This window comes from Triticum aestivum, chromosome 3B, assembly GCF_018294505.1.
Source record: "Triticum aestivum cultivar Chinese Spring chromosome 3B, IWGSC CS RefSeq v2.1, whole genome shotgun sequence".
Lineage (NCBI taxonomy): Eukaryota > Viridiplantae > Streptophyta > Magnoliopsida > Poales > Poaceae > Triticum > Triticum aestivum.
In genome coordinates this window covers 249,012,069-249,037,857 of record NC_057801.1, presented here as the reverse complement: position 1 = coordinate 249,037,857, position 25,789 = coordinate 249,012,069, and the positions used below count along the sequence as shown (strand labels likewise).

Below are 25,789 nucleotides of genomic sequence, written 5' to 3'. Positions count from 1 at the left end.
AAAGAAATAGGGAGTGTTTGATTTTTTTACAGTATTTTTTATTCTATTATTCATAATTGATGCTCGTGGAACCGTATCCCAAAATTTCGTGTGTAGCTACTAAATTATTAAAGCCTGGGCACGTTGTAATCCATTCTCAAACATTACTTGCCAAAAATTTATCCCAAAACTAAGAGCATTTCGAATCCACCCTCAAACCTTAGTTACCAAAAAACAACCTCTAAAATTTAGTTCCCTAAAATATCTTCGGTATTAGGAGGTTGCCTTCTAACTAAGAGCAACAATGCAAACTTAGGCGTCAAATACCCATCTTCGGTATTGGGAGAGTGCCTTCTAACCCATCCCCAAAACTTCACGTAACTCCCAATAATTTTTTTAGCTATTTGTCTCACCATTTTGCATGTATAAAGTTTATTTCAACTTCATTCCTACAACATACTTTGTCAAATCTTGATGTTTCAAAAGCATAGATGTCAATAATTTGATTCAAATTCAAACCAACTCATTGGTCGTTGGTTTGATCCATGCCAACCAACTCATCAAGACATACATGCATCCATGCATAGCATATTGCTACATCCTCCTCATCTTCTAATTGCTCAACCTTCCAGGTTGTTGGTGTATCGAACTCAACCACATCTTCATCCACTTGTTCCTCCACTTCGGGCCATCATCTCCCATAAAAAAGTCAATGCCTTCTAGGCCAATTTGATCTTCATTCAACTTTGCCATGAACTCTTGCACTTTCGGGTCATTTTGCACAATGTTATGGTGCACAACTTAAACCTCACACTCATAGCATCATCAGGCTTTCGTGAAATCTTTTATAGCAAATCATCAAGTTATCCTACCATGCACCCGCAAAAAGAAAGGTTCTTATACCCATGTAGTATCCATTTTGTTGTGCAATCTGCCCGATTAGAATTTCACCGGAGTCACCGTCCGAGTTCACACGCTTACGCGTTCAATTGTGATTGCTGCCCGTCTGAATTGCATGCAGCCTGATCGAAACCGCGACCATCTCTTCACCTCTTTTTATTTTTTTAAAGGCAAAAGATTTACAATTTCATTGATTAATAAAGAAAATTGTAGACAACAGCTGCAAAGGGAAACAGAAAAAATCTACTCTCGTTGCATTACAATGCTCAAATGCTTCGCGCCCGCCAAAACCCAAAGAGACATCTCCTATCTAATCTTGTTAATGATAACCATAAAAGGAACAACCGTGTTTCGAAAGATTCCATTATTATGTTCCCACCAAATCTCACAAAAACACGAGCGTCACCAAAGAGGCGAGCGCCTTTGGAGATCAGAGACGAGCCTGAAGATTATCTCTTCACCTTTCTCTCGCCGCATGCAGTCGTTGTCTCTGCGCTCCCGGTCTCGACCAGACAAACAAGCCTAATGTGGCTACCAAGCAAAATCTTTTCCATTTTACCAACGCAAAACATTTCGCGTGCCTTCTCTCAGTTCCGTCGAAGCCACGCACTTGTCCAACGGAACGTAGCGGTTCTTAACCCCACCCATCAAATCTGCGGAATACTAGTTGCAGTAGTCAGTCGGCCACTCCCGCGGTTAATTAATCAGAAGTGGCAAGGAAAAAGAGGAGCGTGTATGTATTCCGTGCAAGTCTCACCCTTGCCCGCCGGCTCGGACTTGAGCTTTGGCTTGCTTGGCCGTGCCGGTCTCCCCCGGCCTTCCCCACCGCACGTTCTTCCCCGTCGGACCGCAACTCATGCAGCAGCGGATAGGGCCGGCAACGCCGCGAGCCACGCCAGCGAAACAGACGTACGAGAACCAGCGACGGGGTGGGATCGGCCCGCCCCGCCCCGCCCAGGTGGCCGGATCGGCACGAGCGGCCGCGCGACGCCGACCCCGGCGCTTGTCGGCACCCGGCCCGCGCCACGCCGAAGGTTCCCAGGCCCAGGCGTGAGAAAGAAAGGAACAAACGCCATGATGGTTTGAAAAGAAGAAAGTCCGTGTTTCTTGGCCCCGATCGTTTTCCATTTGCGAGCAGGAGGAGCAGTTTTCGTTCGTCTGGAACTTTCTAAGCTGGCACATTCGTCGCTTTCCCGTTGGATCATCGTGTGCCGAGTTGTGACCAAATGGGGAGATGACTGGCGACTGGAATTGGCATTCTTGGAGCTGGAGGGAGGGGAGGGGAGGGGAGATGTTCCTCCTTCCGAGATCACCGTTCGGTGAGGGGGTGCATGCGATGCGCTTGGCTGGAAATGGGTCTCCTTCCTTCCAACTGCATGCGGGCTCTACAGTTTTCCGTACAACCATCCAACCCAAGTACAGTCAAGTCTCCCTTGGCACGCAATCGCTCTATGGCCGGGGGGGACTCTTCAAGCCTGCTCTTTTATCACCGTGCTCATTAAGGGCATCTCCAGCCGTTGGCCCCCCCAGGACGCATACAATGTACCCGCCGTTAAACCGCGCCTCCGCGGCCGGAAACGCCCAGCTGCTGCGGGAGGGGCTGCCGCGGCGAAGCGCTGCTATTTTTCGGCGGGGAATGGCTATCTAGCGGAGTAGGCCGGCGGCCGTCGCCGGGATATAGCTAGTGGTGGCCGAGGGCGCGGGGTGCGAGGCGAGTCGGGGGAAGAAAACCTTGACTTTTCCCCTGTCGGTGTGGGCCAGGCGTGCTTTTCCCTAGCGCCGGAGCCCCCAACGGCTCCCCAGCGTGCCGGGTTCGGCCTGTGACCGCCGGGCGGAAAAAAGGTCCGAACCGGCGATTTTCGGCGTCCTGGGGGCGCAACTGGGCCGTTTTTCGGCGCCGGCGCCGAAAAAGTGGCCTGGGGGGGGGGGGTTGTTGGGGGCGTTGCTGGAGATTCCCTAAGCAATGCGTAAATGATACGTAGGTCAATACTACTATGTAGAGTCTGCAACGACTCTGCATGAGTAGGTTCTGGCAAGGCAACAAGCAGCATGGAAAGCTATTATCGCAGGGCGCACAGCACTGGAGAAGGGGCTCATTAAACGTGTTGGTAGCGGCCAGACTATCCCCATATGGAACGACCGCTGGATACCTACCACACAGTCGCTCAAGCCCATGGGAAGACAGGGGACTGATCAGCTTGAGATGGTCTCCCAACTCATCAATAACTAGTAAGATGCCCGTGCAATGCACGGAACATCAAGATTGAGGATGGATGGCGCCGGCAGCGGCCATCACACCAGATTGTTCCATGGCCTTCTGGATATGGTGGGGAAGAGATAAGGCTGATTGTGAGAGACAAGGAGTTGTTTGTAAATATGGAAACAAGTGCGGGCATCTTTTTGCAAAACTACAGCAGTTTGCTTTGTGTGCGTCAGATCTAGATCCAACGGCTACTGGTGAAAGATGGCAGGCACACCATCATCACCAACTCAGAATTTTATAGGAGTAGAGATCATACCGGAACATGGGACATTGAGTTGGTATGAAGGAATTTTTTTGCAACCGATGCTGAGGCCATACTAAATATACCAATTCGGGCAGGTGGTGGTGACGACTTTCTGGCTTGGGCTCTAGAAAGGTCGGGCGAGTACTCCGTGAAATCAGCTTATCGCGCTCTTGTGACCCGAAACGAGCATCCTGCTCTAGGGGAAGGGACGGTAGCAGGAACTTCATTGACAGGAAAACAGGTATGGAACGCCTTATGGAAGCTCAAGGTCACTCCGAGAGTTCGGGTTTTTTGGTGGCGAGTGTTGCGAGGGGTTCTTCCTGACTACGGCACAATGCGCTACAGACATATAAGAACATCATCCTTGTGTGACCTATGTAAGACCGCCGAGGAAGATTTGATGCATGCTCTCGTCCACTGTTCTCATGCCAAAAGCTTTTGGAATGCTTCGAAGGAAATCTTGGGCCTGAAGCATCCACGTCTACACCCAAGAGACATGGACAAGGGATCTTATGGTGGACAGTTCATTCACCGAACCAGATAGATGCAAGATGATCACTATTATGCATGCAATCTGGAATTCACGTAATTGCTGGACCCATGATGAGGATGGTACGACCCGGTGCAAGCAATTAAACGGGCGAGAGATGATCTAGCCTTGCTAGAAGTACCAAATATCATCGTGTTGGTCAATGGGGCAGTGTTGGCGCCCGCCGGATCCTGGTTGGGTAAAGATCAACATAGACGGAGCTATCGATACTCAGGCACAAGTGGGAGGAGCGGGAGGCGTTGTACGCTCTCACCTCTCATTCATGGGTGCGTGGTGCAAACCTTTACCTGGTGTTACAGATCCACTTATCGCTGAAGTGCAAGCATTGCAAGAGGGAGTTGTTTTTGCTCAGCTCAGAGGTTTCTCGCATGTTGTCATGAAGGTTGATTGCTTAGAGGTCGTAAACCTCTGGCTATCGTGTCACAATGGAAGGTCATTGCTGGCGCCTATCTTCGATGAAATTAGGGACAAAACTTTAAATCGCTTCCTTTTCGGTTCAGCACACTCCCAGGGTCTGTAACGACTCTGTGGATCTTTGTGCTAAACGTGCTACTCCCTCCTTTCCTAAATATAAGTTTTTAAAAAGATTTCACTATGGAGCACATACGGAGCAAAATAAGTGAATCTACCCACAAAATGCATCTATATACATCCGTATGTTGTCCATAGTGAAATACCTACAAAGACTTATATTTAGGAATAGAGGAAGTACTTCTTTAGCAGTGTCAGATTGTTGGATGGACTCTTGTCCCTCCTTCCTTGTTACCAGCTTCATTGCTGATTGTAACCGAATTCCTCTGATGCAATAAAGATCCCATATTTCCCGTCCAAAAAGAAAGAGGCAACGAGCAGCTTCACCTACTCATGTGAGCAGTTAATACAACCTGGTACTCCATTTTAGCATCAGTCTGAGGTTATCTCCTACAGCTCAACCTCCTTTTTTTTACTAATAAGGTTGTTGAGTTGTAACATAGACAAGAACCACACGAGGCAACAACGATAAGAGAAGATGCTACTTCGAGACAAGCTTGCTGATGGTGCTTTTCTATAATCCGAGCCTTCATGTTAATCTGTTATACACACACTTTGCTGATGCATCGATCTCAAAGAAAGGCAGCATCCGAGCATTCCGATCACGACACATGTCTGCTTGGCGTCCCGGCTCGGACAAAAGAATCATGTAATGCTATCGCTGTGCAAGCGAACGAAACGAAAGGAACTACGTATGATCATCATCGTCATCATCTATCACCTCAGTCTAACGGCCAGGAGAGCCCCGAGCACGAGCAGCTTCACCGGCAGCAGGAACAGCGCCAGCAGCCGGGCGTGCTGCTGGGCCTGCCTCGCCGCCTCCTTCCCTCCCCGCGCCACCGCGTCCGCGAGCTCGCCGTACCTGCCCCACCCGCCAATGCCGGTGGCCAGCACGCCGTGCACGGCCAGCGGCCACCACAGGAGGAGCTGCCACCGCTCCCGCTCCGCCTCCCGGAGGCGCCGCACCTCCTTGCGCACCACGCCGCGGACCGACCGCAGGTACGAGTTCACGTCGTGGTCGCGGTACACCGTGCCCTTGGGGCCGTAGGCGCCGCCGTCCTTGAGGATCTCCAACGGGTGCGGGGAGTTGAAGAACGCCGACACGGCCGATTGGAGCAGTTTCAGGGAGATGCCTGCTGAATCGCCCAGGTAGTAGATGCCACTGTCCTGTGGGAGAAGGTGGTGGTGCGGGGAGAGCCTCTTGTCCGGCTGCAAGATGAGGACTTCCCCCATTGGGGCATACAAGAGTTTCTGCAGTGAATTACAGAGAAGGGATTACACCATCATTATTGGTTAAGACTTAAGAGTGTGCGATTGGTGGACATGCATTGATCCTATGTATATGTCCAATGCTTATTCAGAAGAACTGGCATCAACCAATTACTACTATTTTTACAAGATGCATGTTTTAGTCCTATATAATATAGTTACAGTGAGAAAATCAACAAAGAAGATATGGTAGATAATCCAACCCATGAATGTGCTTATCTATTGTTTTCCATGTCAGAAATCAAACCTACCCTCATAAGTCGTTGCAACAACAAAATGGCTATCATGGACCTCGATTATCTATAAATGAAATATCTGTCGCATAGGTTAAAAAAAACTAATTTACCATTTGTGTTACAAAATAAAGAGGTCACCAGACACGAGCATACCTGGTTTGTAAGGCATGGGTGACTGCGGAAATTTCCATTGGCGAGCTTCAGAATGTTGGCGACATGGTCAGGATAATTGCACGAAAATACTCGAGGAACAATATCCCGATGCATTGTGATTGATTGCACATGACTCTTCGGTAGCCCGAGTTTACGGAGTAAGTGGTCACCGCCACACATGATGCATGGGGCACCGAATGTTATAACAGGCAACAATGATGCAGCAGGTGCCTCTCCTCTCATCAGTAGCATTAGATTCACAAGCAAAGCCAAACTCCCACCAAGAGAATGGCCAGTGAATCGCAATTCTGCGGATTTACCATAATTTCTCAAGTGTGATCTGACATACGGCAGCATTTGGTGATACATCCCTTTGGCAGCTTCATATATTCCCCTGTGAACAAGTACGTCGAGTCCCTGGAGCGCATAAGAAATGCACAGAGATTACAAAAATGTGACAGCTGTTCCTTTCAACATCGAGAACAAATGCAAACGTTTTTTACGCATCACTGAATTTGCTTGATGTGTCCATGATGCGTAACTAAATGAAGCTACATAATAAGTTAAAATGATTGAATACCGGCATACCTCAAACTTGACTGGTTCAAATAGTAGGTTGGCCTGCCAAGAAGCGATCGTCTCCGAGCCCTGCCAATAAGATAAGCAAGTCATGATCGAGCAAAATAATGGCAGGGTCAACTAACATGCTAAAGACACACACGGAGACATGAGATATCAGGGAGGAGTTCTACCTGAACTACGAAGTATCTTGTGCTACCTTGATCATCATCGCAAATAAACCATTCAGAGGGACAAGATCTTGAAGAATTCAGATCATCTGCAACAGCTTGTCTTGTTTCTTCCTTGGCAGCAACCATGGAAGTTACTGAATTTGTTGTGGCCACAAATGAGGCTTCGTCCAAGGTTAAACCTTCACCGTTCTCACCACTCACAATGGCCATGATGGTTGTTGGATCATTCTTACCCTTAGTCCTGGAACCAAAGGGATTGATGCCCATGGCCCGGGAATGCAAATATGAGGCAGCAGATGACATGACTTGGTAAGCACCAAAAGGGTTTATCGCCGGGCCGTTTCCTCCTTCCTCCTTGCTCCCCAGCGCAGCATTCTTGACAAATCGAGGTGTTTTATCTGGAGATTCACCTTTCTCAGTGCTCTGCTCCTGCTTCCTATCAGGATTAGCTCTGTCCTTCTCTTGCACTGATGTTGTCACAAACTGTAAACTGTACCGGCGGAGACATTTTGGCTGATTTGGTCGAGGAGGAACCAAAAATGCAGTGTTAGGAAAACTTGAATCGGGCACCCAAATTTTCTACCAGAATGTATTCAAATTAGATAAAAGAACAATGAGGTAACTGGTGTAACTAATACTACATCATGAGCACGTCCAAAAGCAGCGTAAGCCAAGTGACGATTGATGGAAACGGAGGAAGAGATGGAACAGAGTTTGCAGAAAGGTAGTAAAACAAGTACTTCACCATCACCCGGAGAGAGGTACAGTGAAGGCCAAAATAGACTGAATCTAGCTTTGCATTCCTAAAAATACCACTGCCTGCTGTACCGAAATGAGGTATAATGTTCACGTAGAGGAAACTCATCAGGGTTGACCGGCCGTGATTGTTAAACAGGGAACGTGCATGTATGTAACTGGCACTGCTGCTGCAAGCAATGATCGTACCTGAATTTTGGGGATCATGTAGGCGATGTTGCAGAGGTAGGACATCCTGGAGTACTCCTTGGCGTCCTGGATGGACACCTTCCGAAGGAGCCTCGAGAAGGACGCGCGGTCGAACACCTCGCCGTCGCCCTCGTCCGCCCCGACGGCGCAGCCTTCCTCCTCCTCGTCCCCGCCGCCGCACGACGCGCATCTCTCGGCCCCGGGCACGTCCGGTGCCTCGTCTTCCTGCCCTCCGCGTCCCCCGCCACCGCCGGCCGCCTCGGCGTCCGCCTGATCCGCCCACCTCGGTTGCACCCGCAGCATCTGCAACACCCAGTTGCCCTGCCTCCGCTCCTCCGCGTCGGGCCTCGTCCCCGCCTCCTCGCCGCGGACCTCTCCGCTCGCGCCGGCGCCCGGCCTCTCGCCGCGCGGCCACAGGCGCGGCAAGGCGGCGCGCGTCTGCTGATTGCCCTGCCTCCGCTCCTCCGCGTCGGGCCTCGTCCCCGCCTCATCGCCGCGAACCTCTCCGCTCGCGCCGGCGCCCCGCCTCTCGCCGCGCGGCCACAGGCGCGGCATGGCGGCGCGCGTCTGCTGCTGCTGCCGCTGCGCTGGCGGCGGCGCCAGCGGGGGCTGCGGCGGCGCGGCGGGCCGGACGCCGCCCAGAAACCTCAGCGCGTCCATGGCGTGCCGCGCTCCCAAGTCCAAACCTCTTGTTCTCTCCTCGATCTCCGAGGCGCGCGGCGGCTGAGCCTTGTGACGCGGGTCCGTATCGCGGCGCGCACGAGTTAGTCGTTAGGAATAGCGTGGCTGGCGCAGGAGAGGCGGCACCGAACGAGAGAGAGAGATGGAGGCATGGGCGGAGTAGAGGCCCTATATATGTGGAGCGCGGTGGGGAGGGGGTCGTGGAGCCATGGAGGTCGGAGGAGAAGAGAGGATTGTTTGTGGGGAAGGGAGACAGAGAGAGAGATGGGATGGGAGGGAAGGAAAAATCTCTCTGCTTGCGTGCTCGCGCTCGGCGATCTCTTGGCAGCTTGCGCTGGTGTTGTTTTCGTTTGAATTTGTAGGCGTTTCTCCCACTGTTTCCACATCCATCTACCGTGGATGCACGCACGCGTTGGTCCGCTGGATTTTTGGATGTTTGATGAATCTCCCGATGAATAGTTGTACGTACAATTTTCCGTTGTCTATTTTGACTAGGCAAAGGATTTCCTTTTCCCAACATCTGATATGGATATTTTGAAGGTGAAACAAAAAGTTGGAGTGAAAGTATATAAACACCACCGACGGTGGACGTCTCCGGCCTAACCAGGCAAGAATACGAAAAAGCAAACGAATATTGCTGTGTAATTTGAACTAAAACCACGACACTAACTTTGGATCAAGGAAATTAGTTACTGCCTTGATTTAACCTAAGCACACCGGAGTAATAACATTGCAAGGTAATGATGACACTAGTTTTTTTGTTTCTTTGGAAGAAAACAAGACACAGATTCATTTTGTGACAAGCTGAATTCTATAAGCTTTTCTCAAAAAGTACGACATACTTTACGGACTTGCTAATTCTAGATGAGAATTAACACTCTCATATAATTCCAACACCATTTGATTTTACAAGAAGATTCGTGAGAACTTTTTTTCCTTGATTTACTTTTCTAGATGAGACTTAGTTAATTTTAATCTAAATGAGAGCTAGCCACACCCTATACTTTGTTAAGAATCTAATAGAATTGTTCGTAGGAAAGGAGTGTATACCATAATTTTGTTCATCTCGTTTCATTCAAAGTCAACTACTCCCTCCGTCCGGGTTTATTGGGCCCTTCGACAAGAACTCAAGGACCAAGGCAATGTATTAACTCTAACAACCTCTGATTTCGGAGCATGCAAGTAGCCAACCCCCATTAGCTCGCATTTATTCCGCCCAGCTGGTTTAACGCTTCGTCTCTGCATGCAACCAATCAAGGGCACGTCTAGCACTTGCCCGCTGCAAAGGCATGCAGCTGGTTGCATGCTTCGATTTAATTGCAGTTAATCACGCCTACCTCCAGCCAATGACTGTACAGCATGCGGTGAGTAATCGAGGCAAAGTAAACTCGTAATTGCAGCGGCCTTATAAAAACAGTCTCTGCGTTCTTTGCTCTCGGGCCTAATAAACCCGGACGGAGGGAGTATGTCAGTTTGTAGACTTAGGCTCTGTTTGTTATGGCTTATATTTCAGTTTTTGCGGATTTTCCACTTTGGCTTAAAAGCAGAAAAAGCCGATTCATAGGTGATTTTGGCTTATGAATCGATATTGTTATATGACTAGTAAAAGAGTCTGTGCGTCGTAACGGGAGAAAAAAATGCCACATGCTTTTAATTTACAAAAAATTGTCTATAATCTGAGTATTTGTAACTACGGCCCAAATAAAGATGGCCTTTGCCTACAAAAGCGCAAGTTCAAAATTCCACATGTCTTCTATTTAAACACGGCTTGCATGTAGATTTAATACGTACAAAGAAACGAGCAAGTGATTTTCAATTTCGTCTTCAATCCTGATTCGCTGAGATGTTCATCCACAATCCGGATCAATACCGATATGAAAGAAAAACGGATAATGCACTGTTGATTAAGATTGTATCCTAGATAATATTTTTTTAATGTTAATAGGAAAAATAACATCATATTCAGATTCCATATATTTTTCTAATCAAATTTCATATATAACATGTTAAATTTGGAGTTACAGTTTAGAAGATATGAGTATTTAAAAAAAACATTTGATACATACCGCGGGTTTAATGTCAGAAACATCAAAGGGTTTCCTGTGAAATAGCATGACGAACTAAGAATACCTATTTCTTTTATTAGAAGGTATAGATGGTATAAGCCAAAAGCCCATATTTACTACGTCGTATACTTACTACTTGTCAACTGAGGCTCACTCAGTTTCATCGTTCTTTCTTAAGAACCGAAAAACTTCACTAATAATAAATATAATTTTTTAAAAATAAAAGTGTTATAATATTTGAGTATAAGGTAGGTGAATTTCATGGATGGATGTGCTGATTGCTTTATTTATAAAGTGAGACGACAACTTGTTTTGAGAAGAGTGAGAGTAAGGTAGAAAACTAGTTTGTGTACTAGTATGCAATATTACTATGGCGAGTTATCAAAACTTCTTATTCACGTGCATCTGAGTACGCAAAAATAGCACATCGTGTGAAACTAAGCTATGAATGGTGCTTGGCTAGAATCATAATAAGTGAATATTATCTCCGTCCTGGTTTATTGATTTCTTTTGTATTTTGTCCAATTTTTTATCAAAGATTTAACTAATAAAATGTCAATGCATGTTAACAAAAATTATATCGTTGGATCCGTATTTAAACATAGTTTTCAATTATATATTTTTTTATGACATGCATAAACATTTTATTAGTCAAATCTATGGTTAAAATTATATCGTTGGATCCGTATTTAAACATAGTTTTCAATTATATTTTTTTATGACATGCATAACCAGATTGATGTGTTTCATTTTCTTTTGTGTTTTTCTTTGCTTTTTAGTTTCTAGCTTCGAATATATCGTTACGCTACTTCCAGTAGTTCTTGAGAGCCTATAAGGCATGGACAATTGTCGTTGATCGAGCTCCCTCAGAATTGAAGCAGCAATACCATCCCATAGAGTTTTCACGGGTCCGTTTCAAAAAGAAAAAAGAGTTTTCACGGAAACAAAATGGAACTACATGTACGATGCTTGGCGTCCAATCTTTAGTATGATCCGATGGTGCCCAACACTTTGCTACACACACATGAATGGTTTGATCTGCGGCGTCGAACGAAAATAATTGAGCATAACTCATTTGGTTTGGTGCGTGGTGGTAAAACTTGTTGCATTCTTCTGAATTTATTTTAGCTTTATCGGCGTTATCATTTCAATGGTACAACACCGGGGATTAGTGTCGTATGTACGGCATCGTTAGAAGTTGTGAAAATAAATAAATCAATAGCACACAAAGAAAAGAAAAGGCTCTGCACTTTCATTTTTTTTGATACTTTCGCACTTTCATCTTGTTACTCTCTATACCCGATTTTTCTTTAAAGAAGAAATTACAGGATGATTTTTCTTACTAATTGGAAGCTTGAAATTTAACCGAATCCCAATAGGATATGTGTCAAACTTAAACACGGATACATCGTATTGAATAATGATACAGGTAGAACAAAAGTGGCGGAGCCAGCTATTTGGCAAGTTTTGGTGTCCACCTTTGCCAAATATACCAAGTATGTACACATATAGTATACGACATATTTCTTGTTTTCTTTTTGCGGAAAACATCTTTCATGTCACATGTACACATATGTCTAGTATACTAGCTACATTGTATGTTTCATGAATTTCTACATATACCTAATGTATGTTCCTGCCTTCGCCATTGTACAAAATTGAGATGGACTTAACGTCAACTATTTAGGTGGACCGAGCTAGTAATACACTGTATCAAATGCCGAGGTGTTATAACCATCGAACTATTAGGCTGGTCACAATGGGCAAGAACATAAGCTAGTAACTTACACACTTCCCTAGACTATGTTACTACCTCCATAGTGGGTAGGAACATCTATGTAGTGTCATGCAATGATGTATTTATTAGGTTATAGACTCATTGTTTCTTGGAGTGTGTGATGTTCCGGTAACTTAGCTAGTTACCACAAGCACCTCTCTCTTCATTAAATACGTGCCACGTAAGCAAAGTTGTATTGGAGTGTGTGATGTTACTCCTAAGTTCCTCCCCACTGTGACCAGCCTTAGGTCGTACTCCCTTCGTTCGGAATAACTTATCACGGAAAGGAATAAAAATGAATGTATCTACAATTAAAATACATCTAGATATATTTATTTCTTAAACGAGTAATTTCGAACGGAGGAAATAGTGTATATCGAAGAACGTCACCAAATTCATGACACGTTTGGCTTAGCTATGGCTGGTATATAATCATCCAGTAGATGCTATGGGATCCGTCTATGTCCCGGTCGAGGACCCCCTGATTTCCTTGTAACAAAAAGGTAACGTGATTTGTGGGAAAAACTTGAATATTAAATAAAGAATATAGAGATTCGAAGTCCAAGTGCGTGGCTCAACCATTGGATAGGGGACACGTTTCATCCGAGATATTTGCGTGGCGAGCAAACGCCGCTGACAGTGACACGGCGGCATGCAAAGCCGGCCGGCGACCGATCCGTTCCACAAGCGACCAGGAAGGAGCAGAACATCGGCGAAGCCTGCTTGCGTGGACGCGTTACCCTGTGGACGGGTCGGCACGTCAGCGGATGAGAGCTCGGCTTCCTCACTTACGGCCACATGTGGGCGCGTCCAGCCCAAACTACACTATTTTTGTCCCAGAAATTTAGTGGGGTTGTCTAAAAGAAAATTAATGACGAAGGGAGCAACTAAATGAGCAGCGCTTGTTCTCGGCCTCCGCAAGGGTCACTCGATGATGGACTGTGGCGCGCTCTCAGCCGCCGCCATGTGTCACGCTCTGGACGCTTCCTTCGGATTTAGTTTTTTTATTTTATTTTTTCACACGTGTTTTCGGCTTTTTAGATGTTTTTTTCCCTTTTCGGCTTTTTGATTTTTCATCGACCTTCCTTAGCTTTTAGGTAAAAAATTGCGCGGAAAATGTGTTTCTTTTCCTTTCGCGAGAGGCATGGTTTTGCTTTCACGAGAGACAGTGCCTCTTCGAAAAGAAAAAAATAATTCTATTTTTTGTTTTTTTTCTTCCGCCACAGACACGGTTTTGCTTCCGCGAGAGGCATGGTTTTGCTTCCATGAGAGGCACGGTCGTGCCACTCGAAAACGAAAAAAAACATGTTTTTTTCGCGAGAGACACGGTTTTGCTTCGCGAGAGGCGCACGACTGTGCCGCTCGAAAACGGAAAAGAATGTGTTTTCTTTTTTTCTTTTTGTGAGAGGTACAATTTTACTTCCGCCAGAGGCACGACCGTGCCTCTCAGAAACGGATTTTGTAAAGGAAAAAATGTGCCCCCGGTCCGGTTTTTCGTGAAAAAAAGATCGTCAAAATCTATCAACATGGGATACAGTTTTGAAGATCTCGACGCGAGGAATCCAATGATGAAAACGGTTCAAGATTTAAAAGCACGGTTTAAGAGATAAGTCATTCTGAATAAATAGATCTACGAAAAAAAGGAAAAACTCCCAGTTTGCGACAAGCAGCGCACATGAAGCACGCCACTTATCACAACCTAGGAGGTGGAAGTGATCTTTAGAAGGAGTACTCCCCAATTAGTGATTTCGGGGATTCAGGGAGCCCCTATTTGGCGCGTTCAGCGCAAGGGAAGCTTCCTGATGCCCACGCGCCATCACTCATGGGCCGGCCCATGTACATGGCGAGAGCTCGATCACATTCATGGGTCGCTCAATCGCATTTACTGGTCCAGGTTGGCAGTTAACCAGTCAAAAGTTGTCTTTTAGGAGGAAAAAAAATGAAAAAATGCAAAAGATAAAAGGATTGTGAATTCAAAAATGATCACGGTTTTTTTAAAAAAATTCATGAATTTGAAAAAAAATTCATCGATCTGAAATTGAATTTGGAAAAGTTGGTCGATTTGAAAAAAAATCATCATTTTGAAAAAAAATCATCAATTATGCGAAAAAGTTCATCGATTTTAAGGAATTTTATGATTTTGAAAAAAGTTCATCGAACTAGGAATAAGAAAAAAGAGGAAAAGGAAAAAATAAAGAAGAAAAGAAGTAAAAAATTGCAAGTAATCACTTTGGGTTAGTTGGTGGTGTGGTCGCCTGCTGCGAACGTTTGATGTAAGAGGTCGCAGGTTTGATTCACTCCATGAGTCTTTTTTGTGGATTGAAAAAACAGGAAAAAAGTTAGATGGGCCGACCCAACACGGGAGTGGGTGTGCGCGCCCGTTTGTAAATACACAGTAACAAGCGCCTGAAGCATGAAAGAGAAAATTTCGGGATTCAAGGGATGCCCGCTATAATAGCATCAAGGGGTGCCTCCATGTTGGCACGGCAGGCTTGGAGATTACTCCAAACACCAGAGTCCCTTAGTGCTCGTTTATTGAAAATCATATATTTCCCTGACTCTACTATTCTAGAGGCGGCATTGGGCAACCATCCCAGTCAGATATGATGAGCTATTATTAAAGGCAGAGATACACTCAAACAAGGACTGATTCGTAGGATTGGCAACGGCCGGACTACACGAATATGGGAGGACCCATGGTTGCCAAGAGACGAGATGTTACGACTGTATGGGTTTATTCACCCTAATCCGCCAACACTGGTGTCTGAACTTATCGACCACACTAGTGCTTCTTAGGACAGCCAGCGAATCAACAAAGTGTTTATGCCCATGGATGCTTGCACCATCATGGGAATTTTGTCGTGCACTCGCAATGTCCAGGACTTCTGGAGTTGGAATTTTGAAACAAAGCGGGAACTTCTCCGTCAAATCTGCTTATCACATGCTTGGAGCAACAAGACACCGCCGGGAGGCATGGCTAGAGGGCACGGCTGGAACGTCAAACATTGCGTCTAAAGAGGGAGCATGAAAAACATTGTGGAAGACCCAAGTTCCAGCAAAGGTTAGGATGTTCCTTTGATGTTTATCAAAACATTCTCTCCCAACGGAGGATATCAGGGCTCATCGACACATGGCAGATAATGCTCATTGCGGCTTATGTGGCTCTCCTGATCCATGGAGGCATTCTCTGGTTAACTGCACTAGTTCGAGGTGTGTGTGGGCATTAGTTGATGAGGAGCTAGCACAAAATCTGGTCTCAAATACGGAACCCAATGCCAAACAATGGCTCTTCACCTTCATGCAGTCACTATCACATGATCAGTTTGTTTTGCTTGCGGTTCCACTTTGGGCGATCTGGATAGCGCGCCGCAAGGCTATTCATGAAGGAGTCTTCCAATCGCCTCAAGAAACTAACTCGTTTATCTGGTGTTTCATTGCTGAACTCAACATGATCAACGTGAGCAGCTCTACTAGGGGAGGTGTTCAGCCCATGGGCCAACCGGTGACACGAGCTGTGCGTGCGAAGGCACCTCCTGTTGGCTACGCCAAGATTCATGTAGATGATGGGGTAAGATCAAGGAAAGGTGGGTCAGCGGAAGCGGTATGCCGGGACATGCAGGGCAAATTCCTAGGCAGCTCAGCTTTGGTAGTAGCTGGCCTAGAGGACCCAGCAATACTTGAGACTATAGCTTGCAGAGAGGCATTGGCACTAGCGGAAGATCTCAACCTGCACAATTTTGTTGTGGCATCCGACTCCAAGCAAACAGTGGCTGATATTTTATGCGCGGGAAGAGGCAAGAGTGGTTCTATTGTTCAAGAGATCAATCTTAGAGCAACTTTATTTCAGTGTAATTTTTCTTTCGAAGGTCGTGTTGTCAATGTCGAAGCACATAGATTAGCCAAATATTCGCTTAGTCTCGATCCGAGGCGCCACCTTTGGTTAGGCCAACCCTATGATCTGAGTTGTATCCCACCTTATATGGTCTTTGATGAATAAAATTTGGCTTTCCCCTAAAAAAAAGTAGCCGCCATGTGCCGCGCGGTGGGCACACTACAGAAACATGTTTTTTTCTTTCTTTTTTTGTGTATGTTTTTTTGTTTGGATTTGCTTGGTTTTCTATGTTTTTTTCAAAGCAGTCATTTTTTCAGGTGAGCATCGTTTGGAAAAGCACGGTTATGCTTCACGTTGAAATACAGTTGTGTTTCCGAGTGAAACACAAGTGTGGTTCTCAAAAGTAAATTGAACCGTGAAGCACAACTATACTTCCACGACTGTGCTTTTCCAAAAAAGTGAAAAGCACATTTATACTTCACAAAAAGTGAAAAAGCATAGTTGCGTGAAGTACAATTGTGATTCCTGAAATATTTGAAAATCACAGATATGCTTCCAGAAAAATAAAGAAGGACAATTGTGCCTTTTTGGTTTCTGTCATTTTGTTCCTAATTATTATTATTTTGAAAAAGGTTCATCGAAAACAATTAAAATGAGATCTATTTTCAAAGATTTTGACATGAGAAACACAACAAATAAAACGGTTCATGATTTAGACGCACGGTTGAAGAGATAAAATTATTTGGAAAAATGAATCTACGAAAAAAATATGAAACTTTCAGGTAGCGACATGTGTTGCATATAGTACACCACTTATCACCACGAGAGAATGTGAGAGTGACCTTTGCATGGGATATCCTCTAACTAACGATTTCAAATTTATGTGACTTGTTTAGCGTAAAACCGAGGAGTCGGCCTTTTAGAGTAAAAAACTAGCTTTTTCCTATTAGAGAACGACTCAACAGACCTTCCAGCGCGACCATATGTGCACTGTTGGATTTTTGGTCCAAGCATGCGCATACGAATGATGTTGATGCATGGCCATGTCACTCAATAAGACATGAAATAAACAAGACATGAAGGCTCCATTCACCAACTCAACAAGACAACAACAATGCCAGATTTCACATAGTTTCTCCCTAGCAACTAATGATCACCAATCATCTACAGAATTTAGCCACATACAACTAACTGTTTCAGAGGGTGACATCTGAGCAACACACATTAATTCAGACGAACGTTGCGATAGATGTGATCTATCTTGTGCCTCATTTGAATGAAAGGAATATAAAAATTGTCAATAAAACTATGTAGGAGTGAAATTCAGCACAACCAAAAAGTGTTAATCACTCACACAATTAAGCTGCGGCTCGAGGAAGGAAGATGCGGGCGACTCGCGGGGTTCCCGTGGCGACCGTCGCCGGCCGCCGACGGGAGTCGCCGGATCTGATTGAGGCGCGCGTGGGGGGTCGATTCTGGGCGCTAGCGGACTCGGAAGATGAGGAGGACGACGACGATCCGGCGCCGGACTACTCGCCAACACCATCCGACATGATCTGCGAGGCGTTCAATATTGGATACTCGGAGGAAGATGTCGCTGCGTTGGTAGATGAAGTCGTGCCCGGAGAGGATCCGGCGCGGCTAGGTCTGCGTTCTACCGATCGAGTGGAGGTGGTTCGCCGGATTGTGCACCGGAGGACGACGGCGACGGCGATCAGACCATGGAAAGGGCCTTTGCCTAAGGTACGCATTCAACCAATTACGTTGTCTGATTATTTCCCCCAAGATGATTGGAACTTAGTCATTCGGAAGAAGAAGAAGAACGGAGGGAGGCCGGATCCAGTACCCCCGCCGCCGGCGACCGGGGCGGCCGACGGGATCAGGGCGGCCAGATCCCTTCGTTTGAATTCCCTACTTGGCTCTGAGTGGGCCGGTATGGTGTGGGCCGGTTCCCGGACCATGCATGGGCATGAGGCCCATCATGGGGGTGTAGATGCCGACCTGGATCGTGGGGGCTCCAATGGGTATGTGGCCCAGGAGAGATGCGTCCGTTCTGTTCGGCCTGTGGAGACTGCGTGCACGAACGTCGATCGATGTGTGTCCTTCGTTCGCTTGCCGCCGTCTAGGGTTCGCAAAACAGGCACGAAGGGTTTCCCGTCTTGCAGGGATCGACGAGCGAGGCGCATCCAGCCCTGGCCGGCCATGGCAGGTCGAGGGGAGGCTCCTCCGCCGGCGAAACATTCCTCGTCAGGCGCTGCAGGTCGGGGTGGGGCGGCTCCACCGCCGGCTTCGACCGCAGGACGGGAAGGTCAGACTCAGAACGGCCAAACGCCGCCGGCGGGAGGTGGCGGCTCGGCTGGTGCAGCGGGACGAGGTTTATCCCCCGGGGGTGTGCCGCCGCCGAGGCCATCCCACCCGCAGCCGGCTCGTAGGAAGGGTGGCGTCAGGCCGACGGTTCCGGTCTTGGCGCCCGCAGCTAATTCTACCGGTCGGGGGGTCGGGAGAGCAACGGCGGCGCCGCCCCTTGATACCCAGGCTGCGGGTCGAGGTGGACCAAGACCCCCCGTGCCAGTTACTGCTGGAGATGGGCCGGCTGGCCGCGGCGCCGGACAAAGGCAGGTTGGAGGCGTGCCGGCAACCACCACGGGAAAACCACCACCGCATTATGTTGCTAGGCCGGTGCAGAACAGGTCCACTCAGCCTCAGTCAAACAATAAACAGCCTAATGTTCCTCCCCGAGGCCAGTGGGGGGACGACGGATACGATGCATACGGTGAGGGACAGCACTGCGGATCCTCGTCGACGGGAGGAGGGCGAGGTTACGCTTGGCAGAGTGACGGGTCGGTCGAGAGACCCTTTCTTGGGCCGGCCGGCAGTTTTGTTGAGGGGGCTTCTGGCCCGGATCATCGTCAGAGAGGAGGTTTTCGTGGTAATCGAGGTGGTCGGAGCTGGGGTCGTGGGAGATTTCGCCGCCCACAACCACCTAGGGTCACTGTTCATACTGATTCTACGGAGGACACTCAACAGTCCTCAGAGTTACCTCCACAGGCGATGGAGGTGGTGAAGGAGTTGGCCAATATTGACGTTTCTGAGGCTGGGATGGTGGATGAGGCTACCGACAGGTCTGATGCAGAGAGGGCGTCCAAGTATGCACATAAGAAGGAGAGGATGATTTGCTATCGATGTGGTGACAAGGGCCACTTCATTGCTGAGTGTGTGGCCCAGCTGTGTGAGTCATGTGGCAAGCTTGCACATGAGTCGGGAGAGTGCCCAATTTTACGTGACTTACCTCCGACTCTGAACATCTATGGAGTCTATTGTGCTGAGCTCATGTTTTTTGAGTCCCCGGAGGCGAGAGAGGTCCCGGAGGATAACCAGAGTTCGACTACTGGGATTGTGAGAGCGACTCAGGGCGAGGTGACTGAGGCACAGATTGTGAGGAGGTTGCAGGAGTTAGCTCCCGGTGATTTTGTTTGGGAGTTGGTGCCCATTGAGGACAGAGTTTTTAAGGTTGATTTCCCATCTGTCGAGGACCTGCAGAAATTGTTAAGTTTTGGCTTGTGTAAAGTTCCCGGTACTAAGTGTATTCTGGAGTTTAACGAGTGGAAACAGGTGAAGGAAATATGCCCTAGAGGCAATAATAAAGTTATTATTTATTTCCTTATAATCATGATAAATGTTTATTATTCATGCTAGAATTGTATTTACCGGAAACATAATACATGTGTGAATACATAGACAAACAGAGTGTCACTAGTATGCCTCTACTTGACTAGCTCGTTAATCAAAGATGGTTATGTTTCCTAACCATGAACAATGAGTTGTTATTTGATTAACGAGGTCACATCATTAGTAGAATGATCTGATTGACATGACCCATTCCATTAGCTTAGCACCCGATCGTTTAGTATGTTGCTATTGCTTTCTTCATGACTTATACATGTTCCTATGACTATGAGATTATGCAACTCCCGTTTACCGGAGGAACACTTTGGGTACTACCAAACGTCACAACGTAACTGGGTGATTATAAAGGAGTACTACAGGTGTCTCCAATGGTCGATGTTGGGTTGGCGTATTTCGAGATTAGGATTTGTCACTCCGATTGTCGGAGAGGTATCTCTGGGCCCTCTCGGTAATACACATCACATAAGCCTTGCAAGCACTGCAACTAAGATGTTAGTTGTGAGATGATGTATTACAGAACGAGTAAAGAGACTTGCCGATAACGAGATTGAACTAGGTATTGGATACCGACGATCGAATCTCGGGCAAGTAACATACCGATGACAAAGGGAACAACGTATGTTGTTATGCGGTCTGACCGATAAAGATCTTCGTAGAATATGTAGGAGCCAATATGGGCATCCAGGTCCCGCTATTGGTTATTGACCGGAGATGTGTCTCGGTCATGTCTACATTGTTCTCGAACCCGTAGGGTCCGCACGCTTAAGGTTACGATGACAGTTATATTATGAGTTTATGCATTTTGATGTACCGAAGGTTGTTCGGAGTCCCGGATGTGATCACGGACATGACGAGGAGTCTCAAAATGGTCGAGACGTAAAGATTGATATATTGGAAGCCTATGTTTGGACATCGGAAGTGTTCCGGGTGAAATCGGGATTTTACCGGGTTACCGGGAGGGTTACCGGAACCCCCCGGGAGCCATATGGGCCTTCATGGGCCTTAGTGGAAAGGAGAAAGGGGCAGCCCAAGGTGGCTGCGCCTCTTCCCCCTCCCCTAGTCCTATTAGGACTAGGAGAAGGTGGCCGGCCCCCCTCTCTCCCTTCCCCTTCGAGGAATCCTAGTTGGACTAGGATTGGGGGGAGGAATCCTACTCCCAGAGGGAGTAGGACTCTCCTGCGCCTCCCTCTATGGCCGGCCAGCCTCCCCCCCTCTACTCCTTTATATACGGAGGCAGGGGCACCTCTAAACACACAAGTTGACACAAGTTGATCCACGTGATCGATTCCTTAGCCGTGTGCGGTGCCCCCTGCCACCATATTCCTCGATAATACTGTAGCGGAGTTTAGGCGAAGCCCTGCTGCTGTAGTTCATCAAGATCGTCACCACGCCGTCATGCTGACGGAACTCATCCCCGACACTTTGCTGGATCGGATTCCGGGGATCGTCATCGAGCTGAACGTGTGCTCGAACTCGGAGGTGCCGTAGTTTCGGTGCTTGATCGGTTGGATCGAGAAGACGTACGACTACTTCCTCTACGTCGTGTCATCGCTTCCGCAGTCGGTCTGCGTTGGGTACGTAGACAACACTCTCCTCTCGTTGCTATGCATCACATGATCCTGTGTGCGCGTAGGAAAATTTTTGAAATTTCCACGAAACCCAACAGTGGCATCCGAGCCTAGGTTATTGATGTTGATGTTATATGCACGAGTAGAACACAAGTAAGTTGTGGACGATACAAGTCATACTGCCTACCAGCATGTCATACTTTGGTTCGGCGGTATTGTTGGACGAGACGACCCGGACCAACCTTACGCGTACGCTTACGCGAGACCGGTTCCCTCGACGTGCTTTGCACAGAGATGGCTTGCGGGCGACTGCCTCTCCAACTTTAGTTGAACCAAGTATGGCTACGCCCGGTCCTTGCGAAGGTTAAAACGGAGTCTATTTGACAAACTATCGTTGTGGTTTTGATGCGTAGGTGAGATTGGTTCTTACTTAAGCCCGTAGCAGCCACGTAAAACATGCAACAACAAAGTAGAGGACGTCTAACTTGTTTTTGCAGGGCATGTTGTGATGTGATATGGTCAAGGCATGATGCTGAATTTTATTGTATGAGATGATCATGTTTTGTAACCAAGTTATCGGCAACTGGCAGGAGCCATATGGTTGTCGCTTTATTGTATGCAATGCAATCGCGATGTAATGCTTTACTTTATTACTAAACGTTAGTGATAGTCGTGGAAGCATAAGATTGGCGAGACGACAACGATGCTACGATGGAGATCAAGGTGTCGCGCCGGTGACGATGGTGATCATGACGGTGCTTCGGAGATGGAGATCACAAGCACAAGATGATGATGGCCATATCATATCACTTATATTGATTGCATGTGATGTTTATCTTTTTATGCATCTTATCTTGCTTTGATTGACGGTAGCATTATAAGATGATCTCTCACTAAATTATCAAGAAGTGTTCTCCCTGAGTATGCACCGTTGCGAAAGTTCTTCGTGCTGAGACACCACGTGATGATCGGGTGTGATAGGCTCTACGTTCAAATACAACGGGTGCAAAACAGTTGCGCACGCAGAATACTCAGGTTAAACTTGACGAGCCTAGCATGTGTAGATATGGCCTCGGAACACGGAGACCGAAAGGTCGAGCGTGAATCATATAGTAGATATGATCAACATAACGATGTTCACCATTGAAAACTACTCCATCTCACGTGATGATCGGTTATGGTTTAGTTGATTTGGATCACGTGATCACTTAGAGGATTAGAGGGATGTCTATCTAAGTGGGAGTTCTTTAGTAATATGATTAATTGAACTTAAATTTATCATGAACTTAGTCCTGGTAGTATTTTGCAAATTATGTTGTAGATCAATAGCTTGCGTTGTTGCTCTCATATGTTTATTTTGATATGTTCCTAGAGAATATTGTGTTGAAAAATGTTAGTAGCAATGATGCGGATTCGATCCGTGATCTGAGGTTTATCCTCATTGCTGCACAGAAGAATTATGTCCTTGATGCACCGCTAGGTGACGGACCTATTGCAGGAGCAGATGCAGACGTTATGAACGTTTGGCTAGCTCAATATGATGACTACTTGATAGTTTAAGTGCACCATGCTTAACGGCTTAGAATCGGGACTTCAAAGATGTTTTGAACATCATGGACCATATGAGATGTTCCAGTAATTGAAGTTAATATTTCAAGCAAATACCCGAGTTGAGAGATGTGAAGTCTCCAACAAGTTCTATAGCTAAAAGATGGAGGAGAATCGCTCAACTAGTGAGCATGTGCTCAGATTGTCTGGGTACTTCAATTGCTTGAATCAAGTGGGAGTTAATCTTCCAGATAAGATAGTGATTGACAGAATTCTCTAGTCACCATCACTAAGTTACTGAACTTAATGATGAACTATAGTATGCAAGGGATGACGAAAACGATTCCCGAGCTCTTCGTGATATTGAAATCGACGAAGGTAGAAATCAAGAAAGAGCATCAAGTGTTGATGATTGACAAGACCACTAGTTTCAAGAAAAGGGCAAAGGGAAGAAGGGGAACTTCAAGAAGAACAGCAAGCAAGTTGCTGCTCAAGTGAAGAAGCCCAAGTCTGGTCCTAAGCCTGAGACTAAGTGCTTCTACTGCAAAGGGACTGGTCACTGGAAGCGGATCTACCCCAAGTGATTGGCGGAAAAGAAGGATGGCAAAGTGAACATAAGTATATTTGATATACATGTTATTGATGTGTACTTTACTAGTGTTTATAGCAACCCCTCAGTATTTGATACTAGTTCAGTTGCTAAGATTAGTAACTCAAAACGGGAGTTGCAGAATAAACAGAGACTAGTTAAGGGTGAAGTGACGATGTATGTTGGAAGTGGTTCCAAGATTGATATGATCATCGTCACACACTCCCTATACTTTCGGGATTAGTGTTGAACCTGAATAAGTGTTATTTGGTGTTGGCGTTGAGCATGAATATGATTTGATCATGTTTATTGTAATACGGTTATTCATTTAAGTAAGAGAATAAATTGTTGTTCTGTTTACATGAATGAAACCTTATATGGTTACACACCCAATGAAAATAGTTCGTTGGATCTCGATCATAGTGATACACATAATCATAATATTGAAACCAAAAGATGCAAAGTTAATAATGATAAGTGCAACTTGTTTGTAGCACTGCCGTTTAGGTCATATTGGTGTAAAGCGCATGAAGAAACTCCATACTGATGGGCTTTTTGAATCACTTGATTATGAATCAGTTGATGCTTGCGAACCATGCCTCATGGGCAAGATGACTAAGACTCTGTTCTTCGGAACAATGGAGCGAGCAATAGATTTGTTGAAAAACATACATACTGATGTATGTGGTCCGATGAATATTGAGGCTCGCGACAGGTATCATTATTTTCTGATCTTCACAGATGATTTGAGCAGATATGAGTATATCTACTTGATGAAACATAAGTCTGAAACATTTGAAAAGTTCAAAGAATTTCAGAGTGAAGTGAAAAATCATCGTAACAAGAAAATAAAGTTTCTACGATCTGATCGTAGAGAAGAGTATTTGAGTTACGAGTTTGGCCTTCAGTTAAAAACAATGTGAAATAGTTTCACTACTCATGCCACCTAGAACACCACAATGTAATGGTGTGTCCGAACGTCATAACCGTACTTTATTAGATATGGTGCGATCTATGATGTGTCTTACCGATCTACCACTATCGTTTTGGGGTTATGCATTAGAGACAGCTGCATTCACGTTAAATAGGGCACCATCTAAATCCGTTGAGACGACACCGTGTGAACTATGGTTTGGCAAGAAACCTAAGCTGTCGTTTCTTAAATTTGGGGTTGCGATGCTTATATGAAAAAGTTTCATCCTGATAAGCTCAAACTCAAATCGGAGAAGTGCGTCTTCATAGGATACCCAAAGGAGACAATTGGGTACACCTTCTATCACAGATCCGAAGGCAAGACATTCGTTGCTAAGAATGGATCATTTCTGGAGAAGGAGTTTCTCTCGAAAGAAGTGAGTGGGAGGAAAGTAGAACTTGACGAGGTAACTGTACCTGCTCCCTTACTGGAAAGTAGTTCATCACAGAAAACTGTTTCAGTGACACCTACACCAGTTAGTGAGGAAGCCAATGATAATGATCATGAAACTTCAGATCAAGATACTACTAAACCTCGTAGATCAACCAGAGTAAGATCCACACCAGAGTGGTACGGTAATCCTGTTCTGGAAGTCATGTTACTAGACCATGATGAACCTACGAACTATGAAGAAGCGATGGTGAGCCCAGATTCCGCAAAGTGGCTTGAAGCCATGAAATCTGAGATGGGATTCATGTATGAGAACAAAGTTTGGACTTTGGTTGACTTGCCCGATGATCGGCAAGCAATTGAGAATAAATGGATCTTCAAGAGGAAGACGAACGCTGATAGTAGTGTTACTATCTACAAAGCTAGAATTGTCGCAAAAGGTTTTTCGACAAGTTCAAGGTGTTGACTACGATGAGAGCTTCTCACTCGTATCTATGCTTGAGTCTGTCTGAATCATGTTAGTAATTGCCGCATTTTATGAAATCTGGCAAATGGATGTCAAAACTGCATTCCTTAATGGATTTATTAAAGAAGAGTTGTATATGATGCAACCAGAAGGTTTTGTCAATCCTAAAGGTGCTAACAAAATGTGCAAGCTCCAGCAATTCATCTATGGACTGGTGCAAGCATCTCGGAGTTGGAATATACGCTTTGATAAGTTGATCAAAGCATATAGTTTTTGTACAGACTTACGGTGAAGCCTGTATTTACAAGAAAGTGAGTGGGAGTACTACAACATTTCTGATAAGTATATGTGAATGACATATTGTTGATCGGAAATAATGTAGAATTATTC

The 25,789-nt window shown here is 46.1% G+C and overlaps 1 protein-coding gene across 1 annotated transcript; it reads right to left on the bottom strand.

The window, feature by feature from the left end:
- Positions 1-4,774: 4,774 nt before the first annotated feature.
- On the bottom strand, positions 4,775-8,789 carry LOC123069553 (phospholipase A1 PLIP2, chloroplastic). Its single transcript, XM_044492441.1, has 5 exons — positions 7,823-8,789; positions 6,878-7,390; positions 6,714-6,773; positions 6,126-6,542; positions 4,775-5,718 (listed from the first exon to the last, which is right to left on the bottom strand). Exons 1-5 carry the CDS (start codon positions 8,480-8,482, stop codon positions 5,185-5,187), a joined length of 2,184 nt encoding a protein of 727 aa, XP_044348376.1. The 5' UTR covers positions 8,483-8,789; the 3' UTR covers positions 4,775-5,184.
- Between the last annotated feature and the right edge of the window lie 17,000 nt (positions 8,790-25,789).

What these genes read in the sequence shown, in the direction of transcription:
- LOC123069553 (XM_044492441.1), bottom strand. Translation starts at nt 8,482, where the DNA reads ATGGACGCGCTGAGGTTTCTGGGCGGCGTCCGGCCCGCCGCGCCGCCG. An exon ending in CAAGATACTTCGTAGTTCAG is followed by an intron (nt 6,774 to 6,877) that starts GTAGAACTCCTC and finishes TCTTATTGGCAG; the next exon opens with GGCTCGGAGACGATCGCTTC. An exon ending in ACCCATGCCTTACAAACCAG is followed by an intron (nt 5,719 to 6,125) that starts GTATGCTCGTGT and finishes AATTCACTGCAG; the next exon opens with AAACTCTTGTATGCCCCAAT.